We start from the raw sequence: 16,706 nt of genomic DNA, 5'->3' as shown, positions 1-16,706 counted from the left end.
AAAGTCCTCTTTCTACATGTAGACAGAAGACAGAACACCAGGAAAAAAGCAGATGAAGAAGACTTTTAACTTGATTGACGTTTTTATGTGCTTTGTATACTTATTCACACACTGATGAAATGTGATCTAACCTGAGTAGTTTGTGCGCGGCGTCCCTGGAAAGCAGGGCACGGTGTGACCGGGATGCCCAGCCCCGCCAAGCCCTCAGACAGGCAGTGGGATCGCCGGCAGGGGAGCGTGAAAGCCCCATACCCGCCGCCATCCTCTTCTGTTGGAGACATCAACCCTTCCTCCCTCTCTCCATCTCCATCACACTCGGCTTCTCTCCGGTTTTTAGCGTAGCGGCTCCTCTGCCCCCTGAGGCCGGGACTCTGCTGGCTGCACAGATGGTCCAGAGACGATGCCCTTTCAGCTGAGCCTGGAACATACACAGGTGGTTATTGCAGGGCAGGGTGTGTGTGAGAGTGTGTGTGAGTGTGTGTGTGTGTGTGTGTGTGTGAGTGTGAGCAAGGTGAGGTCAGTGCATCCTGATTACTGTCAGTTACTTTCAGATTACTTTGCCACATTTGACGTTTAAATTAACCTTCTCCATAAGTGTCTGCGTGCCCTTCTGTGAATCTGTATGATTTCTGTGAGTGAGGGTGAATGTGTGTGTGTGTGTTTGTAAGTGTGTGCACCAACCCCCTACATTATTCCAAGCTAGCCGACCACCTGGGGCAGTGCTTAGACCTTCAGCAGTTATGCTACCAGTTACCGCCTGCTGTCATGCTCTACTCCAGCAGCTCCTGCACAGCACCAGTTAAACTAACAATCCCATGATCAACTGGGCTACTGTAACTGATGGATGGCAGCTGACCCTCAATCAGTAGACTCTTTCTCAAATCATTTTTCCCTACTTAGTGACTGTCTGCAATTTTTCTCAGCTCCCTCCCCCTCATCACCTGTAAAGTGAATGAAATCACACATGCTCTGATCTACACATATATGAACTGATTTTTGAAAACTACATTTTCAGTAATAAAATCCAGAAACCTCAATATCTACTGTTCTGATTGATGACAGGAAATATAATATCAGTCAGTAAAGACCTGACATCCAGCCATGCAAATATAAGCACAACTTGCACAGTGGATACGCTTCCACATGGTTATATGAGAAGTCTTGGCCTATATTCTGTAGATGTATAAGAAATAGATGTATTTATGTGCGTGTGTTGGTCCCATGCTTTTATGTTTACCATCCTCACCTGAACTGGGGTGTGTGAACTGCTCCTCCTCCTCCTCTTCTCCTCCATCTATCATCTCCTCAGTACTGGTCAGATGCTCCTGACTCAGGTCAGACAAAGAGAACTCCAGGCTGTCTTCTCTCCACATGTCCGCCGACTTCGATCGCTTCTTTTTAAAACTCCCTCCCTCTCGGGGGCCCTCTGTCATCCGCTGGAGGTACCTTTCCTCTCGAACGGCGTCTCCCTCCCCCTCGCCCATAGAGTCCTCTCCTCCATCCTGAGCAACAGTGTCCGCCTCCGAGGTCTCAGGAGTTGGAGTGGCCAGGGGGTCGTCGTCTTGCTGATAGGACTCTGGCCTCATTGTCATAGCAACGCGCTGTGTCCAGTGAGGGTTGATGCCGAACTCTCCAAACGCATCGGTGGCGTTGAAAGGTTCCAGTCCGTTCTCTGCTAACGACTGCGGGATGCTGGGCGTGCTGGAGGATCGAGTTGAGGCTTCGGAGTTTCTGTGTTCCTGTTTCACTGAAGAAGAGTGCCGCGAACGGCGGGTGATCGGCTGCTTGCCGGAGAGACGGAGCGAGCGGGACGTGTGCTTACGGGAGAGTTGTCCCGTCACATCGCCGTAGAAACCACTGTCCCCATTCTGACTCTCCACGTTTCCCATGATTCAACTGTAAATCATGAAGCATATACATCTTATAAATGTTCCCATTATGCCTTGATCTAGACCATGACTAATTCTTAAAAGTTTAGAAAGTAGTGATGTAAGTGTTTTAGAACTTCTTACTGGTCTGTGCCACATCTGTGATTTATATCTAACATCTGTATTCATTAACTGGCACACTGACCACCTGAGCTCATACAAAGCTGAACAAGAGTGCTATCTATATTTGTGCTTGTTAGGTGCATCAACCTCCTGCCAAGGCGCTGACACCATTTGTATACAAGAGGGTTGGTGTGCCAGATCCCTCTTTGGTTTAAAATGGAGAGTATTACATTTACTAGCAAAAACACACATTTCAGCAACATGTATCTGCCAGCTGTTTGTAATGCGTTTGCTTTTATTTAATTAACTCTTTTATGCAGGTCAGTGCCTTTGGGGAGGTCAGACAAACTAACTCACAGCTGCTTCTAAGTGTGACCGAAAGTACTTAGTGGAGAAATAAGAGGAAAAACAAAACTACATTTTTAGTTAAGGTGGGTGTCAAAGCTAAATACTCCTACTTGAATACTAGCTAATGGCATCTGTGGCATCATGTAAAGACGGTTTTGTTAGAAGAAAAAAAGGTGTGGGAAAAGCATGTCACAATCAAAATCAAATATTGAATAAAACTAATTAGTTTTCAGTATTTGTGCCAAAACTCAGATTGGCACTGTTATCAAAAGCTCCTTTCAACCAGCCTTCTCAAGGCGAGAATGCTGTGCCGTTATTCTGCCTCATCGTTCTGTGTTGTTTGGTTCAGTGTAAAAAAGCTAAGCTAGCATAATCAGGGGTCTTCCTAATGTAGCAGTACCTCTGTTTAAAAGAGGCTATTAACTTTGAACACCTAGCTTTAAGTAATATTTTAATCTTATCTATCATTTCTTCCAGTGTGCTGCCATGCCTGTGATGAAGTTTGAGTTAGTTTAAGGAAGTTGTAATAGTTTTTTTGTTGTTTGTTTTTAAATTATATAATCTGTTTTCAACTCTTTCAAACCAAACTGCAGGTTGTGCTCTCGACAGACATTTCATCTGCAGTGTGAACAAAGAGGGATTGTAAAAAAAGAGTCTGATCTTACAGAGCTCTCTGCTTTGAGATTCAAATTATGATCTGACAGACATGTAACTGTGCTAAATGGGTTGTTTACTTGTTCACATTTATCACTGAAAACCAGGTCAGTCCCCATGCCGGATGAGTGAGTAACCTTTGATGTCCCATTAACTAATGGTGGTATGTCAGGGGTATCCAGGATCTCTGAGAGTGCCTTACACAGCCTGAGCTGTCAGACAAATAAGATCAGGGATCAGGTATCCACAGCTAAGATGGAAATTCCCTCGCCAGTTTTTGGCTACTTTAACTGACCTGGATGTTTTGGAATTTGCTTAAGATGGCACTCTCAAATGATGCAGCACAGGGGCAAAAAAAGTGAATTAAAATTTTATTTAGAGCATAAACACAGCTAACATTTCCCAGAGGCTCCCTGAGGGTTCTCTGGTTAAGTATTCAAAATGCAGCAAAAATCCTATTCACCTTTAAGTGACAACAAAGACTTTTAAGACTTTAAATTCCAAAATTCACTTTCTCAGAGGTTTCAAAGTTGCATTTTAATTTAGGTCTTTGTCACTCTTGTGCTTTTGAGCCTACACAGTTATGATTGCTTATCATTTTGGTTGACACAACGATGGATGACCTAATATCACTGCAGCACTTCTCTCCCTCAGCAGTGTTAAAATTATGCATTAGCCGTATTCCCAGAGCGGTTACAATGATCAGACAAATCAGTTTTTAGCTGTATTCTATTAATCCTAAAGTTATCTCAGCATCCTGCTTCATGCTTCACCTCGTGCTTTCTGTTATATAAGCACATGGAGCTGCTGAGTCAACTGCTGTCAGATCAGTTGGTCCCTCTGTGAGTCACACATCACCAAACCTACACCATCAGGTTCTTGGTGTGGGCTCAAACTGCAGAGAGAGGGACTGGCAAAAACCCTTTCCAACAAGAAAAAAATCTGTTTTAACAATTAATTTATTCTGAAAGCAAAGTCTAAAACAAATCCAAGAATGTTACTTCATATGACTAAAACAATAACTGTTAGATTTTACAATTCAACACCAAATAAAATTGCTAGTGGGAATTTTTGCAACGCTGAGATAGTGAGATGTAAAAGCTGCAGCTACCTGTGCTTAAGCTGCCGCATCACCAGCATCCCCACATCACTGCGGTGTCGTCTTTCACCGGCCACATGATCCTCCACACATCCTCAAACGGCGGTGTCAGTTTGCCCTGAGAGGAACAAGAAGAGAGAGAGCGAAGTGTTTTCAGTGGAGCTCTCACAACTTCAAAGTGACCCGATGTGTCAAACGCACACAGAGGAGGGGGAGAGAGAAGAGGAAGGTGCTTCTAAAACTAGCGCAGGAGGATCTGCCAGGTACGACACATGAAGCGGGTGAAGTAAAGTTGAAAGTAAAGCTGTGAGGTGCACTATAGAGGGAGACTATAGGATGAGAGACAGTACACAGGATGAAAGGGAATAAGCGACGCCATGGTCAGCATGCCTGGTGTTGAGATATGGCAGTGAGGGGAAAAAACACAGCAAAAAAACAAGAAATTCACATTAAAATGCAAACATACTGTATATAAGTTCACAGATCATCAGAAACAAAGCACAGAGGTATTGTCTGAGCCTGGGGGGGGGGACTCACAAACAACCACGTTTTCTTTGAACTGCACCCTGAAACTCACTGCCAACCAGAAACCATACAGGCATGTATGGGCATGTGCACAAAACATTTTGGGAAAACACCCCTTGTTTCCCCGCAGACAAAGAGATGCACACACACACATGCACTCGCACATGGTAAAATGACAGAAGATGAAAGGAGCCATGGAGTATGATTTTCTGCTTAAGACTCAATTAAATGATCCTTGCCAACACGACCTAATTTTCTCTAATACCAGCCCTGAGCTGCTTAGAGTAGACCATGATTTCCATAATATGCTATGTATAGTGTGAAGGTATGCAAGTGCATGCATGCTTGCCTGTGTGTAGATTTGGAAATGTTTTCAGTTCACAAAAACATGAACATTTAATTTGTATGTATGATCCTTCTCAGTCGGCTAGCCTAGGCATTTAGAGGCCCTTGGCAGTTCAGCTGGGAGGCTGGCTGCTGCCCACAGCGCTGCAAACACTGCTGTTAGATTTGTTGGTGTTTCAGTAAGGAGGAAAATAATGTATGAGAGATAATTTCACTGTCATGAAAACAAAAAGGAAAATGCTGCCTTTATCTGTTGCAAAGCAGATGTCAATCAGCACAGGGCGTGATTAGATCTTTCACATCTGGTGAGTTATTTAACTCAACATTTATCTTTTTTTGTCAGCATGCAAAAGAAGCATCATGAGTTTGTTCCCTCGGGTCTGCAGCAGCTGTTTTTATTATCGATAATAATCAGAAAACACTGTCTGTTTATTTACAGTTCTAAGAAAAATGTATGGAAATATACATACAGTGTTCTGTGTCACTGCTCTGACCATGTGACCATGCCAGCATGTTGTGTTCATGTTATTTAAACTTCACCACCGCAGCACATTTTGCCTCAGCTGTGGGAAGCAGTTACATAAGCTAAACTTGACCCTGATACTTCTCCTCCTCTTCCTCTCCTCTTTATTTCTCATCTGTCCTCCATCCCATCCGGCCTGATGAGATTTATCCCAGCCCACATGCTGACCACCCACCAACAACCCACCCCCCACTTTGAAAAACAAACAAAGACACACATAATACTTGACAGGTGCTGGATATTAATTTTGGAGTCATTCCTGCTTTGCTTTTAAATCTGGCATCAGTTTACTTTATTAATTATTCAACTTGTACGACAAATATTCTCTATTTAGTGCTGAGAGCTCTGGGGTATATTAACTGTATATTGCTGCTGCTAAGCCATATAGTTCATCTATATGTCTGTCTGAGTTCAGTACAGTACAGTGGTGGTGAAAAACATACACACAAGCCAAACAAACAAAACAATCCTGCCTGACACAACACAAGGGAAATCCAACCACTGCCTTTCCTCTGGCAGTATACAGTCTAAAATGTTTAGTCTCTTCGTTTTTCCACTCTCCGTGCCCTGCAGCAAGGCACGGGAGAGGGAAGGGGGATAACAAGGACTGAGGGGGGGGGGGGTCTCTCTGCAAAACCCACGTAGAGCTGAGAGGTGAGGCAAGGCTGAAGGCGAAACACATGAGAAGAGAGGGCACAGAGGTTGGTACAGATAGAGGAGGGAAAGGAGAAAAAAAAACATATCGGGGTGCTGTGCTATGAATAGAAGTTTGATACGGAAAAGTGAGAAAAAAAGGAGGGAGGAAGAAATGAGGACTGAGAACAAGAGAGAGAGAGAGGGAGAGCTAGACAGAGAGAAACTGGGGGGTCCTATTGTTGCTGAGCTTTAAGTGGATAAGCAGACATGTGCTCTGGCTGCCTCTCTTCGGGCTTAATTGAGGGAGCCGAGACAAAAGGGGAAACATAATTATTCGCTCTCTTTCTCTTGGTCTCTCGCTCCCGCTCTCATTCTCGCAGTATATTAACACATTGAGAGAGTGTATTAGCACAATGGCCTGCGCAACAGCAGCCAAAGCATCATTACCATGCAAACATGCCCTCTCACACACGAGCAAAAACACTGCGAGGGGATGGAGAACAATTCCAGAAGTGTCTTATTAAAAAAACATAACTCTAAAAAAAAATCTGGTCCCTTCACTTGATTTTCAACTCTATATTTGACTTTTATTTACTGAATTTCTCACTAACAACATGTTTGAAAAGCAGATCTGCTGCACAGTAGAAAGCTCTTCTGGCTCCTGCCGTATAATGGACACAAAATCTGAGAAAGAGACAGAGCTGAGCGTCGCACTGGGACTGAAAGTGCCTCTAAACTATGCTGTCGCACACAGCTCTCAAACTCATATTGCCATATTTCCACAGTTGCGTCAAAACACCTATAGGCTCTCATGTCTGTCACCTAACACACCAACACACACACAAGTTTTCTGTGGCATACACTGGAACACAATAGTATAAAAGCAGACAGGCTTCCAGTCACTCACACCTGCACGATCCCCTGAGAAAAGTGAGCAGGTTTTCTGACTCACACGCACACACACATGCTCTCACACTCTTTGGAAAAATACCAAAGGCCTGTCAGAACAGCCATGGAGCGGGAACACCCTACTACCCTACCCCCCCCCACCCATCCAATCTTTTCATCTCTGCACCTGTCTTGCAGCTCCGCCCCGAATGACACACAGCTCAGCTCTGTAGACTGAAACCACACATGACGTGACTACGCTCTACTGTACATCACTGTACTGTGAGTGGAGCCAAACACAACATGTCTCATTGCTTTTTTAAGCCTGTCATAGTCTACACCACATTCTGGAGTGGCTGTCCAAATCAGACACTGACTTCAGATTATGAAATCACAGCACACCTTTATTACATTTCCTTCAGTCCTTTAAGACAACAACCCATCATAAATGTATTTCTATACAACTAATTGAAAACTTTATAAACAATAAATTATCTACTGTACATTAATTTCTCTAAAATATGTGGACAAAATCCCATCCATAAACAAAGTTAGTGCTGTTGAGTTTAGTTGTTCTCAGCTATTAGTCAAGGATTTTATTTAGTTCCTGGAATTCTGTCATCAGCATGTAGCCTACAGTCACTATGCATCACACACTGGCAGATCTGATATCCTAAGAAAAATCCCACACCAGTGTAGTTTCTTATTTCAGATTAACAACTGTTGATGACAGGGTGCATGGCCCTAAAGAGTAATACTTTTATCATCTCTTATGATCTTAAAATGTTGTTGGAGACTTGACTAAATAACCATGAAGTTACTAGTGGAACTGAACAATGGTGCTTAATGTTGTTGGTGTTTTATTACTCAGTGTTTTCTCTGTCATTCCTGACTTCACAGTGAGTGATCAATGAAAATAACCCAACCTCAAAGAGACACTGAAGGTAGCAACAATAGTGACCAGTCTAGACACTGCTGTAACCGGAGAGGACCACATAACTGACCTCTCTGACCTTTCTCTGCACTCTCAAACCACGATCGCCCCCCGTCAAGCCTCAGAACATGTGACGCAGTCAACGGGCTCACCCTTCCCTCAGGCCCTCTTCCTGCACTTTTCACATGCCGTACCCCCCCCTCCCCTCCAGGCAGGGAGTGAAGTCGCTGAGGTTGACTCTCTCTGGGGGGTAAACAAAGGAATGTTGGAATGGGGAAAACTTCATTCCTCCTCCTCAGTCAAAATAGACTACCATGGGAATCCTGAAGAGGGTTTTATCAGTGCGTCCCCATGCTTCCTAGACTTGCATGTGCATACAGAAATACACACCTAAAGGAATACACACAAACACACCTGCAAACATGCATGTATGCCAGGGTTTCCTTGTTGTTGTTTACGCTGAGCAAACCTGCCTTAAAAGATAACAAACATGCTGTGAATAACATGCGAATCAGGACTGGGTGCAGGAAGGCTCAGTGGTCCAAACAAATAAAGATCAGGGACTTAATCTGTAAGTGCGTGTCTGCATGTGCACACCTAGGTATATGTGCATTGTTCATATTTGAGGAGGAACTATATCTATCCAGTGCCGAGATAACAGTCAGATGTGCTCTGAAATCATCCTATTGTAGAGATAGGAGCGCACACTCCACTGCACTCCCACAGTCCCTCTGAGACGGGACTGTCTCAGACATCACTGGTAGAATTCCCTGGAAGAGGGAGATTAGCTTCTTATTCATCCTTTCGGGATCTGACAAGACACGCGCCACCACCTCTCCCCCTCCCCTCTCTCTCCCTGCTTAAATACATACATGCACATACACAAACACCGTGCCTGCAAGCATGAGTCTCGGCTGCTGCTTAAATCAAACATTAATTTCTTTTAAGTGGTGAAAGACAAATTATAATTCCTTCCTGAAGAGCGCTTTCAGAGGAGGGCAAAGCATAAAGATGACAGAACAAAGTGGAGTGGGAGGAAATGAGAGATGATTGTTAATAATTTACGATGGTCCTCTCTACTGTATTTGTCATCTTGGAACAGAGAAGTGGACAAAAAAAGAGTCAAGATTTAGGATTGTGGTGACAATAGGGCCAAAGCAAATTTACTGACAATTCCTGACAAAAAGCGTGCAAAAGTGTGCCAGAGAGAGAAAAAACCGAGATGAATAAATAAAAAAATAAAGATAATAGCTTAAAAACTGGGGTAGGGAGGTAGTTATGTAGTGCAGCATATCATCTGCAAAATGACATATAAAAAAATTTAGATTTTGGGGTCAGTGTGGCATCTGCAGATCAAGTAAAAAAAAAGAAAAGAAAGGGCAGTGGGATTCAGCGTCAGTCAGTTCACTCCACTTTACTCCTCAAGTGTCACTAACCTCATTAAATACGCTCCTCCATCTCTCTAGGAGCTTACACTGTACGCTCCTTAACTCAGATTTCAGCTGACTGTCTCTGCAGCACGGTGCAGTTAGGGATTACCATATTTTGAAGAAAAATCCTTCTACCACAAGTCCTCCATTGAGTGAGAGGCCCATGAGAGTCAATGAGTGTGTGTAGCTTTTGACACTCCTCTCTGTTAGCTGCTGCTGCCTAGTGCAACTTCAGCATCACTGAGTCCCTGTATGAATTAAAAGAAAGGGTATCCCATAGATTTAAACCTCCCATTATGATCTTTCAAGATGTATATGTACATGTGAGGCTTTTACGCTGGATAATCACAGTACTCCATTCTCCCACTTGTTCTGAGATGAAGGAGGAGATCAAGGAGTGTCAGCCTAAATTAAATCCTTCCTGGACTTCTGTTGTAGGTTACTACGCCACTTGAAATCCTCTTGTTGGTGGAGTGTAACTATACAGTGCAGCAGGTTGAATGACAAATGTTAAACTATCATTTGCTTTCTGTTAAATGCTAATAAACCAACTCCTTCCTTTGCCATTCCTCAATCAACATTCACTCATTCGTGATGAAACAGTGATTGTGCAGACAAGTCATCAAAACCAATCAGCTGAATACTGATGTGGTGATTTGCAGTTCCAAATATAGGAGAGGCAAAAAAAGAAAAAGAAAAAGTGTGGTTTAATTATTCAAGAGGAGTGGGACAAGACATTGACTGTGCTCCAGATTCAGCTGGTAACCGTAGAGACCCTGCGGGGCAAGATGCAGCCGGGGGGAGGAACGGCTGGGAGTGAAGGAATAAGATGGAGAAAGAAATTAAAAGAAGAAGAGTAGTGTGCCGACGTGGCAGAATATTTGAATTTCTTGAAATGACATGCTAGCATGCAACTACAGGATTTCATTACACAGCAGATATCCTCCAGTCAGCATCATCCATAGCCAACATCAGCGTGGTTTCCCCCTGTCCATGTCCATCAAGTCTTTTTTTTTTTTTCCAAGACAGAATCAATATATCACAGAGTTTCCTTTGGTATTTAATCAGCGCAAAACGACAAACCAGAACAATGACGAAGACAAAAACCACAGCCAACTTACTAATGACTTATTTATCAATTCAAAACTTTTCTGACTCTTTCTCAATCTGGTGTGTTTTATCTATAGTCTTGTCTCCCCCTTAGTCTGATCTATCACTGTTGCTCTTTAGCACACACTGGAATCCTGAGCTGTTTGTGTTATTGGATTCTTTGACATGATTGTGTCGTGATGTTTGCAAGTCGTCCTGCTCTTCTGTTTCATCCCATTTGCACTGGGACAAATTCCTTTCAGCTTGGTTGACATGGCAATGAAGTAATGAAGTGGGACAGTACACACTGCTATAAAGAGCTTTTAATCCTGAAATTATTAAGTAGTACTGTGGCTTGTTGTACCATCTGGGAAAGGGAATTTCCTTCCATTATTTTCCTCTTTTTTTCCTCCTAATTTAACTATTGTGGGGTGTTTACGGTCTAAGATTTAGGGGGTTTGCTGTTTCATAATGTAAGCTTTAAGAATAATATTGATTCTTTTAGCATGAAAAGTAAGGGCATGGTTGAAAATGGGTCAGTGATTTCCAATCTATCCTGCTAAAGGGGAAAAATGGTCAAAGTTATTATTGTTATTAGTATTTGTATCAAATATTGTGTTCAGAAATTCACATCAGTTAAACCCTGGCATCACCACAAAATCAGACATTGACATGCCTGTATAGACCCTCTCTGACAAACACAGACAGGTGTGAATGGAGCCAAATTGGCGGGTAATACTTCCTATTCCGCTTTGTGCAGCCTGAAGAGACAGCGAAATAACAGGGTGGACGGGTGGGCGAGAGAGAGGGGGATAAGAGGGTTTTAGGCAAAGGTAGACTGATTGAGGTGGGAGGTTGAGACAGGGGGATGGGGCGAGAGCGGCAAGAGGGTATGAAAAAAAAAAGATGATGGTGTTGAAAGGGGGATGAGAGGTGGTTAGAGCGGTGGGGAGAGGGTGGAATTGAGTGTTGGGCCACAGGTAGACAGACAAATGATGTGTGCTGAGGTGGAAGGAGACATGAGAGGTAAAAGAGGTGGAGTGGTGCTGATAGGTCCTGAGGGGCTGATAGAGATAGATGTTGTGTCAGTTCAAAGTAGGGCAGATGTGAACGATTTGTTGTCATTAACGATATGACTGGAGTAAGACTATCCAGAGAGAGCTACTGAAGAGGTTATTGCCTGTGTTAGTGTGTGTTGATGTGTGTAGGTATGGTTATAAGAAAGAAGGAAGAATATTTGAGGGGAAATTGTTGTTCACCACTATAAGCACTAATCAATGAAAACAGTCTGTTACAAAAATTAAATTGTCCTCTTATGAAAGAAATGATTGATTCATGCTATATTCTTTATAGAAGAACAAAATAAATAATGAGTTTGAGTTGTTTACACGTGGTTTATATTAACCTGACTACAACAATAATCCAGGTTTTCTTGGCGAGTAAAAGAATTAAGTTTGATGATGAACTTGCGACGTTTCTTCTACATTGGTAAGTAAATGGCTATTTATGCTATCGTTGGTTTAGTTAACGACAGCTAAACTTGCAAATAGCTCTTTTAGGGTCTAAATACTGCAAAAATGCAGTTAGCAGGTATTGTTTACTCAGATTTTAATTACTTTGGATGCAAAGATAGTTAATACAACACAAAGGAGAACTCTTATCACTTTATTAATTAAGAAAAGTGCTGAGGCCCTGCAAAACCTTTGTAGTACTACCTGGAAGCAAGAGAGGGGCTTTGGCATGATTGCACAAGGACAGGCAAGGAGGGAAGAAAAAATGGAGAGGGTAACATGGGAGAAAGAGAAAGGAAATTAAAGATTAGGAGAGACAGAGTAAAGAGACACCGGGGAAACACTAACCTTAACTGTGTAAACCTGACAGAGGTGAGGAAGCAGGTAACCTGAAGAAAGAAGTTAGTGGCAACACAGGGGAAGACTGGAGGGAGAAAGGGGGGAGGGGATGGCAGGAGTTGGAAGGGGAAGTTATCTTAGTGTGTCCCTGCACCTGAGTCAACAGCAGTGCTTGCAAACAAAGTACCCCCTTGAAGAAGGGACAGAAGACAATGTACTGCAGTGAGGGATGGGGGTAAGAAATGTTCAGCAAGAATGTGACAGACAAACAGCAGCTCAGTGTGCTGTGTCTCTGCCTCTCAGGCACAACAGAGGACAGAGACAATACAGTATAGTCCTGGAGTATATAAACACTGTTGGTATTACTATATCTAACAATATAAGATAAATGCTAAGGTCCTTTCTACTGCCCAAAAACAAGATTGAAAAATGAATAGATAACACTGGCAGACATAACAGATGTCTGCACATATTTACACATATTTACATGTACAGTAAACTTGCAGTCTGAGTCAAAGAGCATGTGTGTAGAATGTAGGAATTTGCATTAGATTTGTCTGTTGTTAACCACAAAAAACACTACCCTCCCTCTCACTACCCACTTCTCCATTTGTCCATCACACACACACATGCACACACAAAGTAAGGTGTGACAAATTCAGAGAATGAGAGAGGACCTACGCCCCAAAAGATTGCATCAATGTTCTGCAAATTTCAACAACAAACTGCTTCAGTAATCTTAGCACCTGATAGATCAGCTTCCCAAACAGAGGTCAAGCTTAGTTCTAGACTTAAACAAAACTCTGTGGAGATTAGGACTGAAACAAATGATTATTTTCATTACTGATTAATCTGTCTCTTTTTTATAGTAATCAATTCATCATTTAGCCATCCATATAGAAGAAAAAAAATTCAGTGTTATTCAACTTGCTTGTTATGTCCAACACCACAGATATCCTTTGTTCAGATCATTTTAGTTCCACTATACTGACACAAACAAATGTTGTAGAGCTGAAGAGCAGCATTCTGTGATGTCAAATTAACATATGACCTCCAGGCTGTGATCAACATAAAGCAACTAGAAATTTGCCTTTGTTCAAAACAGTATCTTCCTGAAACTTGCATTTTTCTGCTACTTACAGTAGGAATTGTTAATTTATGCCAATGATGTTAAACTCTACTCATTGTAAAGGTTATAAAAGTTAGTAAATCATCATTAAATCCCTGGCTACACTGAATAAGAGTCTCCTCACATTACTATCTTGTAGGGTTTCAGCCAAAGTTTAAACGATGTCTTGTGACAAGAACAACACTTTCACTGAGACAAGGATGTCAACAACATGTCAGGTGTGTGGCATCTCCTCAGTGGATGGGGTTGGATCTAGGTCAATGGGTCCATTTCCTGGGAGTTGAGCTCTTGTGCGGACTCGAGCTGGGGGTTATTGTTTGGGCTCTGAGTGGCTACGGTGAATAGACCCTCCGATCTCAGTGCATTAGTGACCTGTATAAGCTCCACACGACTCACTGAAATCTGAGTGCAGGCCTGAGGGGAGTGGACAAAGGCAATCTGACCACACACAAACACACACACACACATTCACGTGCCTAAAAGCCAATGCACCATAGGACAATAACAAAAACACACAGTCTAATAGAAACCTTATACAGCATTCACCACAGGGTTTTTTATTTATCCAAAGAACCCAAAGAAACTCAATCCAAAGAACAAAAAAATCCATGCAGCTCTGCCCGTGAGCCTTCATCCTTGCTTTTGTTGCTCACTCACACACACACACACACACACACACACACACACATAGATGCATATTTGCACAGGCATACACTTACAAATGCACACACAGGCTGTTGAGACAGCCTTGTACGATCCTACTGCATCACTTCCAGGTCAACAAGCAGGAACGTGAAGTGTGACTATGTGATGAGGACCGAGTCAATGCCCAGGTCAGCATCCTCTTTCACTGACTCTCTGCCTAACTGTAACTAATGTAATGTGGGGGTTAAAAGGAAAAATGGAGCGATGGAGAAAAGGAGAAGAGAGAGTTCACAATGGCTAAGTGGCCTATTTTCTCTGCTGTAATTACAGTCACATAGACGCACGCTTGGACAGAAAAACACACTCGCAAAAAGCAGGGGGCTGTAAAGATTTCCAAGGGGTGATAAAAAAGATCTCAGGAAGACCAAATCTCCCCAGTGCAAACAAAGCATAAACACAATCTTTGAAGACACTCTTTGCACTCCCGCAGTAATTCCTCTCTTAAATCCCTACTCAGCACTTCACACACAATTGTATTTCCACTCTCTCACTCTGAAGTCTTTAACGCCAGCTTCCTGCTCAGGTAACACACATCTCATCTCAAAACAGGACTCCCTTTTCCACCGAACCACACTTTTATATCTCCATATCTCGTCTCAGTTTCTGCCGTTATTTCAAACTGTACTTCTTCAGAATGACAAATATCAACTTGTTTGCACTGCATGTATCCTTTGTCTGATGATCAGTCATGTATAGCAAAATTATACATATTCACTTGTCTCAGCTTTTCTCTAAGACTACTCTTCTGTATTCAGGGCACCCTAGAAATATCAGTGGATCTAACCGTATCAAATGAGATGTAGATCCATGTATGCACGCACAAACACACAGACACACACAGACCAATGTGTGGGCTGGAACGCAACACTGATCAGAGATAATGGGCAGACATGACAGGGATGGCAATGCTGTCACACCAAGAGAGGAAGGAAGGAGGGATGATGGCGCAAGAGACAGAAAGAGTGAGACAAAGCCAGTGACAGGGAAAGAGGGAGGGAGCGAAAGAAGGAAGGAAGGAAGGAAGAAACTCCCAATTCATCAGCAGACACAGAGGAGACAAAAGGGAGGAAATGAATGAGGGCACATGCCAGCTCACGTCAGCTCTGAGACACCCCTCCCCCGTCTGGACCCCCTCTCAAATTAGAGGCATCCCCCTTCTGCTTCTCCCACTCCTTTTACATCTCCTTCTTCTCATCAGGGGGCTGATGTTGAGGAGCACAAGACATAATATTCTCCACCTGATGTAACGCACTCCCCAGCTAATAATTCTTGTAGTCCTGCTCGACCAGACGGGTGACATTACAAACGGACGCACATAAGCAAACACGTCAGCATGACATAACGATCACACTGACTCATTCTGCCCCTCTTGTCTTGCTCAGTTTCTCACAATTTCAAAAGCTTATGCTAAAGACCAAGACCATAGAGTACAGATACACAAACACTCATATACACACATTATTTGCCTTAAATTAATACATTTCCATACAGTTTTCCACTGTCTGAGGTTTGAGTGATACTTTTTAAATCTTATTGTGCTCTCTTTGCAACAGTTTAATGGTACCTGAGTGGAAAATTAGCACTGCCTACTGTTTAGTCGTACACAATAGTCAGACAGTCACACATCTTGCCAATTTTCTGGAAATTAAGTTTAATCTTGTGTTACATATGAAAGGAAACTTGATTAATGTCTTCTTATGACCCATCATCCCCAGTAGCAGGTCAACAATGTTTTAGTGGCTTGAGGAGGTAAAATTATGACCCCCTCCCCAGATTGGAAACCATTGCCTCATTCTATCATCTACACTGCAAAGGGATTCCCCCCCTACTACTGCATGCAGAGAAGAGGAAAACAATTCAGTGTCTCTCCACCCACAGCTGTCAGTTTTGTCTTGGTTTTCCCAAAACAGACTTCAACAATATCTGTCTGGTACCGGTCTGCAAGTGACAGCAGCAGAGATTTGGGAGAGTGAGAGACAGACACACATACACACACACACACAAAGAGAAGACAGAGAACCCACAAGCGCGCACACACACAGTGAAACACAAACATTTAAACAGCTTGATTGCATGTGGGGAGATGGGCACTGGGGGCTGCATAAGCCCCATATTTGCTCAACAGCAGAAATAAGTGGACCACTGAGGAAGAGGGATGGAGCATTAGCAAAGCAACGTTTAGAAAATGAGAGAGACAAAGATGAGAGAGAGAGAGAGAGAGAGAGAGAAAGAGAGAGATCATCCCTTTCATGTTAATTGCATCATCCCTTTATCATGCCCGCCACATGCTCATCAAACTGCATCTTATGCGTCTGTAATCGTAAACAGAGGCCGTACGCCTTCTGCCACAAGGTCAGAAGAGTCTTATTCGTTGTGGATGTGGATATAGATTGAGAGTATTCACAGTAAACTTGAGTTCCATACTGTTCACGATGATGGTGATGATTATTATTTCCATTTATGTAATGTATTATTCGATGCATGAAGTGCTTCATGAGCTTTACAGATAAAAGGATAATAGTGATTGAGATATTTGTTTTGTTAGTGTAGATTATTTAAA

The 16,706-nt window shown here is 42.8% G+C and overlaps 1 protein-coding gene across 3 annotated transcripts in view; it reads right to left on the bottom strand.

Annotated features, from left to right (window-relative positions):
* Positions 1–16,706, bottom strand: part of tiam1a (TIAM Rac1 associated GEF 1a) — a 70,374-nt gene that overhangs the window by 34,580 nt on the left and 19,088 nt on the right. For all 3 annotated transcript variants that reach the window (XM_018691148.2, XM_018691149.2, XM_018691147.2), the window contains 3 exons: positions 4,105–4,210; positions 1,247–1,896; positions 132–418 (listed from right to left, as the gene is read on the bottom strand). In XM_018691148.2, coding sequence (XP_018546664.1) covers positions 132–418; positions 1,247–1,889 — 930 coding nt within the window. In that variant the 5' untranslated portion in view covers positions 1,890–1,896; positions 4,105–4,210. The remainder of the gene's footprint in view (positions 1–131; positions 419–1,246; positions 1,897–4,104; positions 4,211–16,706) is intronic.

Source organism: Lates calcarifer, linkage group LG20, assembly GCF_001640805.2.
Source record: "Lates calcarifer isolate ASB-BC8 linkage group LG20, TLL_Latcal_v3, whole genome shotgun sequence".
Taxonomy (NCBI): domain Eukaryota; kingdom Metazoa; phylum Chordata; class Actinopteri; family Centropomidae; genus Lates; species Lates calcarifer.
Note: the sequence above shows the minus strand (reverse complement) of the source record. Positions and strands in the feature narration are given on the sequence as shown.